The 17,050-nt window shown below is 38.7% G+C and overlaps 1 protein-coding gene across 2 annotated transcripts; it reads right to left on the reverse strand.

Moving 5' to 3' along the window:
- Positions 1-3,802: 3,802 nt before the first annotated feature.
- LOC139478792 (peroxiredoxin-like 2C) lies at positions 3,803-12,321 on the reverse strand. 2 transcript variants are annotated; one of them, XM_071261418.1, is made up of 7 exons: positions 12,126-12,321; positions 11,557-11,593; positions 11,006-11,037; positions 10,309-10,362; positions 9,285-9,393; positions 5,740-5,868; positions 3,803-4,711 (listed from the first exon to the last, which is right to left on the reverse strand). In XM_071261418.1, the coding sequence occupies exons 1-7, from the start codon at positions 12,318-12,320 to the stop codon at positions 4,584-4,586; spliced, it is 684 nt and encodes a 227-aa protein (XP_071117519.1). In that variant the 5' UTR covers position 12,321; the 3' UTR covers positions 3,803-4,583. The 2 variants fall into 2 exon arrangements, with proteins under 2 accessions (XP_071117519.1, XP_071117520.1); XM_071261419.1 differs by lacking the exon at positions 10,309-10,362.
- Between the last annotated feature and the right edge of the window lie 4,729 nt (positions 12,322-17,050).

Raw genomic sequence — 17,050 nt, forward strand, 5'->3', positions numbered from 1 at the left:
AAACACAACCAAACGCCAAGAGCCTAAAGCTGTAGTTTATAAAACTGACTGCAACTGTGGAAAACCCTACGTAGGTGAAACATCCCGCCCAGTCAACACCAGAATCAAAGAGCACAACACTTCAACCATCAAATCAGACAGTAAATCGGCCATCTCGGACTATATCAGCGACTGCCCCAATCACAACATCAAATGGTAAAAAAAGGTCCAAATTCTTTTCCAACAACCTCCATGACTTCACTAAAAGAAAACTAACAGCAGTCCACATTCGCCGCCACAAGCCATGCATCAATCAACAGAGATCAAGGCTATTCCACCCCACCAGCCAAGCATGAACTCATTGGGCAATATTCACCCCACCTACGTGAACTTATCCTGTTTAATTGGCTGAAATTCATGTCTCATTGACTTCCACCTCATGTGTTCTATGTCCATCATGTTGTTATACAGTGTTATCCTTCTGTTGTCATTACTTCACCTAGTCATGTTATCCCACTCATGTATGCAATTGTTGTTACTGTTAATCCTCTACTGTTCATCCTACATCTACTATATATATTCTGTACCTTGTTCATCCTTCAGTCTTGCTTGACAACGGTATACGGATCTATACCGAAACGTCGCCTTCACAGTTATTAAAGAAGTTGTTATCCATAAATTGTGCCTACTTTTACATTTAGTTTGATTGTATTTAGTCAATGTGCCGCGAGTGCGGTTACAGATACAATCCGTCAAATCAACGAGCAACATCTGCATTGAAAACATAGTGTTTATTTTATATATATATTAATATTTTAATATGCCTTTTTAATATTTGAAAGGAGAGTTCCATTTTTTAACCAGACACCAAACACACTGTTTAAACTTAACTCCCCCACACCCAGCTCCACTCCACACCTCAACCAACCTATGTATTTGTAGTCATCAACCAATTCGAAAATAAAATATTCCGATTTTAGAAGCGCTTCAAAGTGTTATACTGAATGAATTGTGTTTAACGCCGCTTTGATCACCATTTCAGTTATATGATGTGGGATGAAGCCCAAGGTCTAGACCATAGTATGTCGTCCCTGAAATAAAGTACTAACTGAAAAAGAAATGTCTTTAAAGGAGGCCACGAGCATTAAGGAACCCTCAAGTCTCTCTCATGCTAGAGCTGAGAAGGGGATGAGTATATGCTTCCAGAGCTTCTCCCTATCAGCACGTATGGTCATACATTCTATGTGAAAGTCCCTTGTACCAGCTGTGTACACTGATATAGCTCAAGAGTTTTGTTTGTTTTCTGTTTAACGCCGCACTCAGCAATATTCCAGCTATATGACGGCGATCTGTAAATAATCGTGTCTGGACCAGATAATCCAGTGATTGACATCATGAGCATCGATCCGCGCAATTGGGATCGATGACATGCATCAACCAAGTCAGCGAGCCTGACCATCCGATCCCGTTAGTCGCCTCTTACGACAAGCATAGTCGCCTTTTACGGCAAGCATGGGTTGCTGATGACCTATTCTACCCCGGAAATTTTCACGGGTCTGGGATAAGATGACATGCATCAACAAAGTCAGCGAGCCTGACCACCTGATCCCGTTAGTCGCCTCTTACGACAAGCATAGTATAGGTTGCTGAAGACCGATCCTATCCCAGTTGCCTAGATCGATGCTCATGATGTCAAGTACCGGATTGTCTGGTCCAGCTTAACATGGATGCCCCAGTCAGACGCATTATGCTGACTCCGAGCTGACCAGTCCTTGTTTTAGCCCCTTATGTAGTCCTGCCCCATGGCTGTGGAATATATTTATTTTATGAAAAAAAAACAATCAAGAAAAATATACAAAAGCAAATCTAGCCAGCTCTATTACACATAAATGTTAATCTACCCCTTATGCCCAGCGCCAGGTGGATAACATCTGTTTGTATGACGTGGCCGGGGATCGAGCCACCGACATTCACCTATTCTGGTAGATGCTCTACCACTAGACCACGGAGGAGGTCTACCAACATATTAGAACTTTTTCATGTTGTTTTTGAAAACGTCACGTCACCCTCACCGTCAAACCTGTAAAACAGGCATAAACTGCGCACTCTCCGAGCACACTTAATGCTTTACCCCCCTTCTGTGTACAGCTCTTTAAAGCGAGTGAGTGAATGAGTTGAGCTCATAACGGTATTCCAGTTATATCACCACGTGTCAGTTTGATGTAGGAGGAAAGCCTGAAGTGATGCAGGTCTCAGATGGTAACCCTTTTAGTGAAACCCAAGAGCAGGGGCATGATGCTGACAAACCTAGAAATATAATCGGGTCGAACCGGGATTCCAACCCACGATCACAGGGTAATGTTGGGTCCAAGGGACGCAACTCTGCACAGATAAACTGTTTAAAGATCTTCACATTCAACCACAATACCTGTATTGCAGATTGTGCAATTTATTCATAATATTGATGTTGTATCTGGAATAAAGCGACATATGTCACATCATACATATAGTTCTTTTCAAACAGGACACAAACAGCCATAACTGAAATATATTTTATTACAAAATCTCAATAATTTCAAATCAGTAATTGTATGGCTTGATGTGCATTACTGCTCCAGGAGTTATGTCCCCTGTTCAAGTCCTTTTCACACATGGACCAAGACCTTCAGTTAGTCCCAGAAATAAAATTTACTTATTTATAAATTGATATCTACAAAACAAAATAAAATCCAAATGGGGCCCAGAACATAGCTTTATTGCCATATTCTAGACTTGAGCTAGGATCATTTCTTAATAAATATAATCTCTAGGGTCTGGGAGACAGGCTAATTTGGACTCACAACCAGGCATTTCTGCTAATCAGTTCTTTCAAGCTGGGGCTATTTTCAAACCTAATTAACCCACTTCCTGCGTAGACATTATTGACATTTTCAAAGCATGCACCTAGATCTGAGATAGCTAAGATGATATTTGATGATTAACTACCTGTAAATTGCTGTGTTCAAATGATCATCATAATCCATGATTGATTAGCATCCTTGTACTGTTTAATGATCGATTGTAATAAATGGACCGCAGAGAGAATTTGAAATTAATATCTTTTAATGTTTATTCAAAATCTTTCACCCATTCCTTTGATTTGGCTCCAGCACAGTGACCAATAAATAAAAATTATAATTGGTTTGTTTTAAGAGTTTTGTTCCATAATCATAACATTGGTTATTTAAATAGAATTGGAATTAAATTTCCAATAAAGAAATTGAAAATGATTCCTGAAAGAATTGTCAGTCTGGTAAAAGTCTGGTAAAGTTCGAAAAAGAAAAATGTTGAAGAAGAAGATGTTGGTTTTTTTTAGTTTTTTTTATCTTTCTTCACTTACCCGATTTCTTTCATTAACAGGATAATTCACAAACTGTTCTCCAAATTTTAATTATATTCTGTCTTAATTAATTATCAGGCTTGTGTTAACCAATTTATTAAAACTAAAATGCCTCATTATCATGATCAAATATTTATCCTATCATATTGTCTTGTGCATCATTAGAAGGAGAAAAGTTTAATCGGGACTGAACTTACATCAATATAGCTCACACACCTATGTACAAACACCACGGTAAACACTGAAGATATGGGGATGACAGTATTTTCTATTATGCACAATTCATGTTCCATGTCATGTTGAGGATGTACAAGTATGCAACTGATGACTCACTCAATGGCTTCCCTTCCCTCATCATCAACTTCTTATTTTTCTTGAAGACAAACATTCAAACTGAATCTGAATCAGCTTACTGAAACCTTCAATTTCAGCCTGTTGAAGTTGAAGAACTTATACCACATATGCCACAGTATGACCATCCTCGATTATCGAGGGTATATTATCTCCATTCTATTACAACAAACACCCTGGACCCATTTTCCATCTTAGCCTTACTTTGAGTTTGAATAAGAAAATGCTATAAATAGACATCCAATCCAATCAAATGTGGTTGTATTCCTCTCCCAATATCAGTAACCAAGCTACAAATTCTGTCCCAACAGGCTCTTAATTTGATTAAGTACATCAAGGGCTCACTCCCATGAGTCAGTGATTAATGTTGACGTATGAAGAAATCCTGTCCGAAAGAAACTTTTTTCCGTGGTGTTGAATGGGTCCATAGGAATACATGTATCACAGTACAAAAGAGATATATTACAGTGGATGATTGTGTCGGGCCTTTTTAAAGAAAAAAGAAAATCTCTCATTAAAAAGAAATTAGACATAGCTATAAAGAACACTACGGTTATAACAAACTCAAAGGGACCACTTGTTTTACTTTGTAATAACCGTAATTCGTTATAAGCATACATACAGCATACATACAACAAATTGGTCAGTTCGTTATAAACGTGTTCGTTATAAACTTAGTTTACTGTATGTGGTCATGATAAGACAAATGATGACAGAGGCCTAAAATAATTTACAAACTCAGGCCAAGTGGCAAGTCCAGTTACATAACAAGTGATGTTGAATCCAGTTGGGGACCTTGAAATCTTGAGCAAGTTATCGTTGGAATAAATATGTTGGACGGCATCAGCTCTGCTCTGTTGCTGGGTTAAAGTGGTCAGAGGTCAAGGACACGAGGGTCTTTTGGGAAGCTGACATTCTGCACCCCGGCAATGGTCAGTAAGTCATTGATTTTGGCATGATCTGTGGCGTTCTGATCAATATGGGCGTGGTGAAGCACATCTCCTGTAACCAGGCAACCAGACATTAATACAAAACCACATGAGCATGGGTAGGGTGCTAATAGACCAATGAACACAAACAAGGAATCAAAATCAACATTGGAAGCTTGATTACACCTAACCGAGAACCATCACAAGCGTATGGTTGTTGCCCCTTAGATGACTGTGCTGTACACCCAATATACCAGTGTTATAACATGTTCCTATCCACCTCAACTGGGCCCATGTTGCATGAGACTTTGTCCATACATTTGTTTCTTTGTTGTTTAACGCCAAATCAGCACTATTCCAGTCTTATCACTGCATCTTCATAAGGCAAGGGAGTTAACTGAGTATAAAAGTCCAGTTTCCACCCCTGGAAACTAGGCTGGAATTTCTGGGCTCGATCATAGTTATGTCCCTTCTATGTCTCTCCAATTGACCAATCAGATTCCACATCTCTTGTCACTTGCATTTGCTTCAAACAAAATGGCGGGGCCCAGTGATGTGGATCTGATCAATAATTAAGATCTTTATTGTAATAAAACAGGTCTTATTTCGCTAAGTACATGAAATAACCTGAGCACATTGATTAAAAACATGAAAAGATTGGAAAATATCTGTTGACACTAACTTGACGCTATACATGCTTTGCAAATCCTGCAATTAACCGAAATCGGCACAGCAACTTCTGAACCGGATGTCGATTTGGTTACATGATTTAGATTGCACTATGCATAAACTCGTTAGTCCAGCCAAAACATAACTCCATAATTCCAGCCAAAGGAACTGGTCTATTATAGTCAGTTAACTCCCTTGCCTCAGGAAGATGTATCATGTAAATAATTGAGCCTGAACCAAACAGCTGTTGATTGATATTAGAACCTCTCATTGAAATATGATGACACGTAACTCACTTATCCTTAAAGTCTTCTCTTACGATACAAGCATATGTTGCTGCAGATTTATGGCAACTTGAAATCCCCACATGGCCCTGCTATAGACTACATGGAGATACACAATAATACACGTCAGAGGTCACAAAATGTTTACCTGGTCCCATAATGAATGAGGCACCCTGTTGTTTGACGTCACCGTTCCTCAACCGTGATTCCTGCTGCATTGCCCTCCACGTGCTGCGCAGCACGCCCATGATGATGCCCGACTTGATGTGCTTACTCTCTGAGCGAAAAGAAGAAGCAAGTCAGAGATCAGTTTTGATTATCCCATGTATCATATTTCCATTCTTTTATGATACGTAACCTAGACTCATTTGTCACAATCGCTTTGTTCCGCTAGTGATGTTACCAGCTCCATGTCACTTAATATCACGAACTTAGCTTAGGACTTTTATTGCTCACGAACTATTAACCAACAACTAATCAAAATGGTAAAGATCTTTAATCAAAATCACGGCCTCATTTGAGCGAGTACTCAAGTATATAGTAAACTACAGTTATAACATACTCAATAGGACCACTTATTTTAGTTTGTTATAACAGTAGTTTGTTATAAACAATATACAGCAAATGCCTGGGACCAAAAATCCAGTTTGTTATATCCGCCAGTTTGTTATATCCGCCAGTTTGTTATAAGCGTGTTTGTTATACATGTAGTTTACTGTATTAGGAGCAATATTTAAGGGAACACCTCTCTTTTCAGCTGTAAGAACGAAATGTCCAGGTGTGTTGCACGAGATACAGCTACTGAAGGCAGAGAGCAAACTCACTCAAACTTTGCATATGTACAGCATGCCGTCCACAGTGACACACTGGTAACTGGCAGGTGCCAATAAGCTGTCACAACCACATGGTTCATTGACCGTGTATAAAGAAGGAAAATGCCTCCAAAGTGTACATGACAGAAAATGAAACATTGTGCGCGATAGGCATGATTGAAGCTGGCCAATCCCAGAATGCAGTTGCCAGACACTTTGGTAAATCCAAAAGTGGGATATCCCTACTGATGAAACGATATTGGAAAACGGGTTGGGTTAAGATTAGGGTGGGAAGAGGAGGGCCTAGAAAGACAATTCCCAGGCAGGATCTATATGTATGCACAAATACCTTGAGCTACATATATATTTTGCACAAGAACTGAGGGACAACTTCAGGGTAGGGTTGTGACGGGTCGGGTAGCTTAGGACTCGAGTCCAATTTTCAGGACTCGAGTACACGCTCAGGGGTGATAACTCTAATCGCCTTTCGTAACTCGTAAGTCACTTCAAAATGGACGACAAAGCGGACAAACGTTCAAATATTTTAGGTAAGCCATGCAGGCATTTAATAAAAAACAATATACCTTAGAATAGATCAATAGATGTTTGATGACCTTTTATTCGCAAAAGCTTACAAACAAGTGGGACAACATTGAACTACGGGTACTCGCGTCCGGTTCGGGTATTGTCTGCCGGGTACTCGAGTTTTCGTACCCGGTCGCAACCCTACTTCAGGGCTGCCGTAGGAATCCGACTCTTGACGTTCACGATTCGAAACAGGTTAGAAACTGCACACAGGCCCTTGAGACAGGGCACAGCCCTTAAGAGGAAGCCAACAGCGGTATTGGAGATACACCATGTTTTCTGAGGAATCAAGGTTCTGTTTATGCTTTACAGATTTTAGACAACGTGGTCAGAGAAGGCTTGGAGAGAGGTGTTATCTGTAAGCAGTCAAAGAGCAAGTTATGTAGTATTAGGTACGGTGGTGGCAGCATCATAGTCTTGGCTGGCATCAAATCAGACAACAGAATGAAACTTATGATCAACCAAGGAAACATGACCGGTCAACATAATGTGGACCATATGTAATCTCCAGTGATCATCCAATCTGCCCAGCACCTAGGTCAGAACTTTTAGATTCAGGATGACAATGCACCTCCTCACAGAGGCCATGTTGCAGTCGACTGTCTGAGGCAGCAAGTTGTCACAGTATTGCCCTAGCCAGCCAAATCTTCGACACATCACCAATTAACAACCTTTGGGTTCGCAGCTGGCCTCAGCGTTCCCGGAATTTGCAACAGCTTGGGCAGGCCTTACAAGAAGAATGGCGAAGGATACCAAGAGACACCTTCCATCGTTTGATCCCCAGTCATGCCTGAATCGATGCCCAAGGGCATGGACCAGATAAGGACTTAACTTTGAAGATTGAATTCCAAAACGTCATTTCTTTACATATTATTTCTGTATAAATTTGGGTATTCTCTTAAGTAGTGTTCTTCGTAAATAATTGAATAAGAAGATTATAGCTGGAGTACTGCTCTAAGACAAGTCTTTATGCTATAAAATGATCCAGTGGTATTTGAGATACCACGAAAAGTATTGCTTTTTTCAATTATGAAAGAACAGTGTGCTTTGATTAAATGTCTATTTATAGCATCTTGTCATTCAAAGCAGAGTCGAACAAAGCTTTGGTGGTGAATGGATCCAGGGTATATATCATAACAAATGGAGATATAATACTCCGTATCGTGGAAGATGGTCCGATATAGTCTATCGAGACTCATCCGCAGGACTATGTGACCTATTTTGGCCACACACCCTGCACAGACTGGGTCTTGAGGCCATGGTGTCACAGTATATTTTGTTTTTGTTGTTAACTGCCAAAGTCGGCAACATTCCATCTATGACGGTGGCCTGTAAATAATCGACCAGACATTATTAATCAAGTCACAGAATTTGGCCATCCGAGCCAATGAGTCATGCTCGTTAGGCAAGCATACAGGTAGATGGCGGCCAATTGTTACTTGGAATCCTCACGGGGTTCTCAGTACGAGAGTTCCTTATATACATGTATCAAAGACATCACTCTGAAGAAGTGAAAATCAAGATGCAATGTTATTGTCTTTAATCATGAGCAGAGGAAGACAATGAAAATATAAATCACTATTCGTGTATAAAAAGATTACACCTCGCCCCTAGATGTAGTCTACCGGTGATTAATGTAATGTTACCGAATACTGAATATGATTGTGTGACATGCGAATCAGAAGTGATTCAATTCACACAGCTGACGTGCCCAAATAATTTCCAAAAACAAATCCTGTCCCACAATCATATTCAATATTTAGTAACATTACAAAATCCTTCATTGAATCAATTCTTTTAGTCACTGAGTGTTTTACTCAGACTCCGAGTCATTTGAAGGATGTGTCTCATAACTAGATTTAGAGATTAAGGTGTAAGTGGCAACTACTTGATCAAGAAAGATGTATTTAGGAAACTCTGTGATAGATACTGATAAATTTACAATATCAATAACTACAAGGTGTAGTCAAAATTACAGGTGCTGATTTTTTTTCTAAAAGTTTGATATGTTTTTCACTTTACAGCCTGAGGCTTTCACCACTACTCAAAAGCCTGTGTCTAGCACATTTCTGTTTGGTCAAGTTAGATCAGCTAATGTTACACTAGAATGTACAAAACATGTTAAAAGCCAAGTTGTCAAAAGTCTTGGGCACAAACTGTGTTATCATACTGGCTGAATTAGTTGCAAAGTATTGTAATAGTTCTACCAAAATCGTAAAAGTGTGCATCTCTAAATTTACCCACAATCATCAATAACATGCCACCATCTGTAGATTAGAATGAGGAGAGGAATTACCATCAATCTTGCCAAACGCGAGAGTCTCCACACAACCCATTGCCTTGAACAACTCATAGTCCGGGTCACAGTACACTGTGTAATTGAAGCTGGTCACCTTCTTAAACCCCTGAAACCATGGAAACAAACATAAATATTTCATGATCAAACCCTAAAGTGATATATGCATTTAAAGCCATTATTTTTTTACTCACATGTTATCATTCACATTAGTTATTCATAGTTTTCATTTTTACTCCCCTTGGTCCAGTCTATTGGGTACTTTTAAGCCGTTGAGAAAATCTTCTTTTGTTTAATTCAGTATATTTTTACTCCCTTGGGTTCAGCCTTATTGGTACTTTGGACCCAATGAGTAAATATTTGTTTAACATTTAATACATATTTACTCTCTTGGATCCATTCTATTGGGTACTTTTAATCCAATTAGAAAACCAGTTTTTTTGGTAAATTCAGTATATTTTACTCCCTTGGGTCCAGTCTAATGGGTACTTTTAAGCCAATCAGAAAACCAGTTGTTTTTTTTGTAAATTCAGTATATTTTTACTCCCTTGGGTCAGTCTAATGGGTACTTTTAAGCCAATGAGTAAACCAGTTGGGTTTTTTTAAATTCAGTATATTTTACTCCCTTGGATCCAGTCTAATGGGTACTTTTAAGCCAATCAGAAAACCAGTTGTTGTTTTTTGCATTCAGTATATTTTTATTCCCTTGGGTCCAGCCCAATGGGTACTTTTAAGCCAATCAGAAAACCATTTTTTAAAACAGGTTTGATTTACCCACACATCAGATTGCTGGAACTCATTGTCATGAGTTTTTATATGAAGACCATCAAAACATAAGGTGACACAAAAAGATTTTCTGAAGAACAAATTTGCTTTGGTTATATTTTATTACATACAAATGTACATATTTATCGGGAAAAAATGTCGTAATACATTACAATTCATACAAGACTTCTGTTGATTGTTCTGGCCCCAATAACCATGGTAACTACACTTTTTGGGTACACTTGCACTGGCTACTTACCCTAATCAGTACATAAGGTGATGGAGCGATGATGACAAGTCGAACACCAGCTTCCTGCACAAACCGTTCAAGATCAATGAGTATGCAATCATAGAGATATAATACAAAGGGCCAGCCAGTGTTTTATGGATTTTCTACTTATGTAATGATAGTAATTATGATGATATATACACGATTTCCACTTAAATGATCCAACATGCCAGTACTGCCAGCTAAAAGTAGCCTATTCTCTATCTCAGAGAAGATTATTAAAAAAGGAGGCTTTCTATTTTTTATATTATATTTTGTTTTTAAAATGTTCATTAACATTAACTCTAAATGAATGTGATGCACATGAAGAATGATTGTTTCGTTGGACTATATGTGGGTGTATTTAATATACAGTCAAACACTGTTGTGTCGAAGTTGAAGGACATACATAAATACTTCGAGTTATCCGCAGTTCAACACAACCGAAATGATGAATAAGGAAGGAACATGCAGGGACAAAGTTTTAACTTCGAAACAACCGCAAATTTGACACATGAAAATTCGACACAAATGTGTTTGACTGTAGTAACGTGAGATAGGAATCAAACATACTTGACCCTTGTACCTGGTGACAATATAATAATGTGAGACTGGGTGTTTAGTATTTAGATAAAATTTAACAATGAAAATATCATGGCCTTATGGACATCTCAATCATGAAACTTACCTGTAAATATTCTAGGGGCACAGTCCCAAGATCTGTGGAAAAAATAATGGAAGATAGTTTCAAAACACAACGTCTTACATTAAACATTAAACCATTGTTTGCCAACATTTTTTCAGTTCTTTACTTAAGTTTTAATTTTAACCATTTAACCAGTGTTTATAGAGACCCATTCACCCCAATATTAGTCAAACTTTAGTCTCATGACATGGTCAGAACAGCGCCAAAAGTGTTGTAAAAACAACCCCATAGGATAAATATATATATTAAAGCAATCAAAATTGAATGATCATGTCGTATGCAGAATACCTTTCATGACTTGACATTTGCATGCATTTGATAAACAGAACAAACATCTCCCACACTCAGGTACCAAAGTGGCATTTGACATATGTTACACACTCACAAACCCTTGATATTTGTATATACTCATTTTCATCTTTTCCTGTGATCAAAGAATAAACACTTTACATTATAAATGTTTGAAAAAAGTCAGATGGTTAAATAGAGACATAGTATTAATTTTATTGATGATGACATATTGGTCTACCTACCATCTGCATACTCCTGGCAGACAAAGTCAAGGAGATGCTGCAAAAATATAAATAAACAGAAAATACATATGTACATATATATTTTGAGGCTGTATTGATTAGATCTCTATTCCACAAAATCATTCCATTTATATATATATATATATATAAATATATATAAATATAATATATATATATATATATATATATATAACAATGATTTTTTTTACATTTCTATCTTTATTAGAGTTGGATTGTTTGTTATTTCACATTTTAAAAGTACAAAATAGTATTACACTTCATCAAAATGTTCATTAACAATGTTTCAGTTACATCAAGGGACATTTTACAAGCTGAAAATATTTTTTTCTGTTTCTTAATTTTAATAACTGATCATAAAAATACGCCTCCTAGTATTTTCAACTCTGCATTCCGATAGCATCTAAACAGTAACTCTGGTATTAACTAGATTCTATATATTTCTTAAGAAACAGACAGACGTATACAATGTAAAATAACATTTGACTCGAAGCGTCTCTATAGCAACGGGTCATCAAACATAAATATTGCCATGTGCGTGTGCTACTTACTCTTGTAAACACAACAATTGTTTTTTGTTTCTTGTATACATCCCCAAAGCGTATTTTGTTTCCCATCTGATCATAGACAAACATATCTCGACATTTGTCAAAATTGACTTTTACTTCGGCTCTCATGCCACGAGACATCGATACTTCTTCATCCATCTCATTGAGAGCTTTCGTTTCAGGTTCTACGTCAGCCATTTTGAATAATCTGTTGACACCGACGCTTTCAATATAACAGCCAGTGATTATCAATGTGTCTGTTGGATTGGGTTCATTCGGGTTGCGACAGGTGCGGGAAAACACCTCCTAGCGGTGGCTTTAATGTTATGTAGAGTTGTCTCCCCTAGACCAGAGGCGATGCGTGCACCGTCTTGCCCCCTGTTGTCTTGGCTAAGGTGAAAGAAGAAATGCTATGGTTCCTCTAAAGAATAGCTCCAAGAATTACAATCCAATGTCACGGCAGCTGACTATGTAATTTTGGCGCATTGCACATCAATTTCTGCACGCGTTATTATGAAATTTGATATGCAAGAGGTATTAGGAATAAAAAAATAATTTAAAAAAAGTTATTTTGATGTTTAACCCAGCTGCGACCTTTGGCCTTCACTCACCACTGTTTTTCTAGTATTTCGCATTCTCGACTTCTCAGAAACTACAAGCTTTGAGGATGTCTGTTGTTGCATTTACCAATCTCATTAAAAACAGATCTTTGTACTCGCTACCGCTAAACAAAGATCTGAGGACATCCCATTATTAGGGGTCACGCCAGAACGACCTTTCATCCGACCAATCAGAGCGTCGCTTACCAGATCATGAAAGTGACAGTCGGAATGTGTTTTCTAATTATGCAACCACGAAATATTTAACATGGGGTATCCCGAACGACAGTGACGGGTTTTATGATAATATCGATACTATCTAGGCCATCTATAAGCCATTCCGGAGTGTTCTTATCAGTTTTAATTTTTTTGATCGAGAATACGTCAAAATATGTTTCGAAGCGTAATCGCCAGTTTCATTGGTCGGTCAAAATTTACGAAAGGTCGTTCTGACGTGACCCGTAATGGGATGTCCTCAGATCTTTGTTGAGCGGTAGCGAGAACTAAGATCTGATTTTAATGAGATTGTGCTTTTACTCGCTGTACCTTAACCTTGTATTACCTTCCTCATGTCCCAGGTAAACAAAAATGGGAAACCAAGCCTTTTGACTCCTTTTTTGAAGAGTAACATATCTTCTTTTTGTATTCACTTTGAAGGCTTACTGGTACTCCTTAAAATATAAAGCAGCGTTAAACTCAATTCGTCTTATTATACAGGGCTACTTGTCACTCAATCATTAAAAGCCCTCCCAAGTCCAAGATTCTCATTTGCACGTAAGTCTTCTATCAACATAACCCTGTTTATATGTTTAATATTGTCAAAGAGAACGGCTGATTGAATACGTTTAACTCAATAACATTATATCTTACTTCATACTTACACTATTTCTTGTAAGCAACACATTAACAATTACATAATACTCCCAAGCAATGTTTCAAATCTCTCGTGGGGCTACGATGTTTGCTCTTCATGTCTTCATACAATTACGTGTTTCTAGTATTACTGAATTTTCGACTTCACCTAGGATTTGTTTGTTTGCTTGTTGGTTAACGCCCCACTCAGCAATAATGCACCTATATGACGACGGTCTGTAAACAATCGAGTCTGGACCAGACAGTCCAGTGATTGACATCATGAGCATCGATCTGCGCAATTGGGATACGATGACATGCATCAACCAAGTCAGCGAGCCTGACCACCCGATCCCGTTAGTCGCCTCTTACGACAAGCATAGTCGCCATTTTACGGCAAGCATGGGTTGCTGAAGACCTATTCTACCCCGGATCTTCACGGGTTACTTCACCTAGGAAGCTATTATATGTATATGTAGGAAAGAGCACGGGGCTATCATATCAGTATTTATTGATAGAAAGTATATTCAATATACATGCAAAAGGATTCACAGTCTATGCTGCTTTAAATCATTTCTTATACAACGCAAACATCTTTGATACAATGGTTATGACTTTCGTTATGTTACAAGCTACAAGAATTAGGTCTTTGTGGTACAAATACATATCTTTGTTTCGTGTGTGGGAGTGAATTAATGAGTGGGATTAATGGCCACTTACAGTAACATTACAACAATATCGAGGCAGGTTATACCAGAAATGGGCTTCACACATTGTACCCATCGAACCCGGAAAGCGAATGATTTCACCACTGCGCTACCCCACCGCCCCTTGTTTTTTAGCAGGTGAACAATCAGTATTACCCTTTTCCTTTAATAAGCGCCCTAACGCTTATTGTTTTAACAAGCTTCCAAACCTGGCAGGAAACTAGAGACCCGCGCTTAATATTTCAACTAAACCACAGTCACAAATAATTTGACACATCATACCGCTCAATAGAAGTTTATGTTCTTGATACAGAATTTATTTAAAAAATAGAACGTGAACACAGTAACGTGAAATTGCAACACAAGCTGGAACGGGGCCTTCGTTTCTGAGCTTGTATTTGTTCCGGGGAGGAAGTGATTTAAATCTAACATACCCAGCGTGTATTGTGTTGGACGCTGCTTGGTACTAGGCGCTTATCGGGAATCGTGCCTATTAGAGGAAATATGGCCGAGTTATATCCTTATTCATGTTTTCAACAATCTTTTTTGAGTCTGAATAAAAGCAGAATGTTATATCGTGGATATGGCAGCGGTATTCGTGCAATCATGCTTGCTTACAACACGTCTCATCAGACCCTTGATATTAAAAAGAGATGCTTTCTCACAGTGATGGCAAGGTTGGAAACTCGACTTTTATAGTCACTTTTAACTCCCTTGCCTCGGGAAGATGGTGAAAATGTGGCTTCGACTGATATTCTAATCTCATTAAATCAGATCTTAGTTCTCTTAGCGATAACTAAGATGATGGGTTCTGGAGTGACCGCAGGCGGGGACAAGAACTAAGATCTGATTTAAATAGGATTGACTGATATCCAAAACCAGCCTCAATGGCTAACAACCCAATCTATTGGAAAGGACGCAAAACAGATGATGTTTATGATACTCATCTAATTAATTATACACTCCATGAATCATATTTGTGGTAAGAAAACAATTTTTCTCTTTCTCATGTATTTACTCAATCTCATTAAAATCAGATCTTAGTTTTCGCTACCGCTAAACAAGGATCTGAGGACTTCCCATTACGGGTCACTTGAACCTTAAAATATATGTTGATTTTGAAATGCATAGTGAAATGTTTTCAGATATATGCTAGACATGTTTTTTTATAAACATGATGCGCAAGAACTAGTCATAAATGTGTATGACAAATAAATGCATATTGTTTACAGTTTACTATTATGAAATATAACAATAGCTCTTAAGAAAAACGTACAAGTTTTGGGATAACAACTGGTTTATTGCATATAGCGACGATTCTCTGTAGATTCTTACACCATTAACAAGGAGTGTGAGTGAGTGGGTGAGTTTGATTTTACACCGGTTTTAGCAATCTTCCAGCAATATCACGGCGGGGGACACCGGAAATGGGCTTCACACGTTGTACCTGTGTCGGGAATCGAACCCGGGACTTCGGCGAGACGAGCGAACGCTTTAACCACTAGGCTACCGCCCTATACCGTTAACAAGCTCGGGGTTATTATCCAGCTTGATAACGGTGTCGCTATATGCAATAAACCAGAAGTTGTTATCCATATAGCCGTACGGTTTTATTTGCCAACTTCTAGAATGCCAATCAAATAGTTAACGGTAACTCTGTTGCACATCAACACAAACACACACACACACACACCGCCCCCAAACAAGAAGAAAAAATCCCCTGGGGTCGAACTGGGGTCTTCCTACTTGCCCAGCACCTGTTGTTCAATATATAGGTACAGATTCGGTCGACAGTGGTCAGTGGTGAATGGTAAGGCAATATGGGATTGAGAGGGGGCATCTCACATATGACACAACCATTGGGGAATATCCACTAAACAAAACTATCTGGGGGCCATCTTGAAATAACATAACTCACTGGTGCATAAAGTTTTATGGAGGCGAAATGCACTGTGGGCGAAAGTAGACGACGCCTTGGGGATAATCACGCCTGACTGCTTTTGTACCTCTATAACACTATGAATTTGGTATGTGGGAAGAAGCCGGCTGTGGATGTAAAATATAACAGTTACCCAAGTCACGCAGTGAACATAAGTATGATGGAGGGACTCTCTCCGTGAGATACCGATGTATTGTGTATGTTACGGAATAAGCCGAGTGGACCCGAATGGATAGAGTTGTGTATGGTTACGTCAATATATACAGAGCGGTGGTTGAGATCACGGTACGAGCTGTCCCCAAGCATGGCTTGATTGTGAGGAACGGGGATGTATAGTATAGTGTGTCACCATTCGCTAAAGGCGTGAATCGTTACTCATGACATCAAACACTGGTTTGTCTCGCGATCGTGATGTTCTAGGCCCCATTCAATCAGCAACTATAGCAAGTTTTTCAAATTTAAAAAAGCAGTGACGTACGTAATCTAATAACAGAGACTAGGTCTCAGTTTCGTACGCCCCGTCTAAACCTTTCCTTCGAATGAAGACCTCGTAAGCATTTTCCCTCTTTTGTATGATTATTGAGCTGTTAATGACGAAGTAAAACTAGACAAGAGTTGTTTCCCTTTCGTAATAGCTCAGGTTTTGCGAGGGCGTACCGGATGCTTCAATGCATTGATTGTATCGAACTCTCTTCCCTCGCCTACCACGTGTCGCCCGTGCATTAACACAGGCTGTGCTTTCATGTAGCCAGGCAGAATTGTTTGAATGTAACGATCGGTTGTCTGTTTGTCAGCTACACGTGTTCAATGACAACAATTCGATCTGGCTGC

The sequence above is a fragment of the Haliotis cracherodii genome, unplaced genomic scaffold (assembly GCF_022045235.1).
Source record: "Haliotis cracherodii isolate W230 unplaced genomic scaffold, xgHalCrac1.p SCAF_4, whole genome shotgun sequence".
NCBI lineage: Eukaryota > Metazoa > Mollusca > Gastropoda > Lepetellida > Haliotidae > Haliotis > Haliotis cracherodii.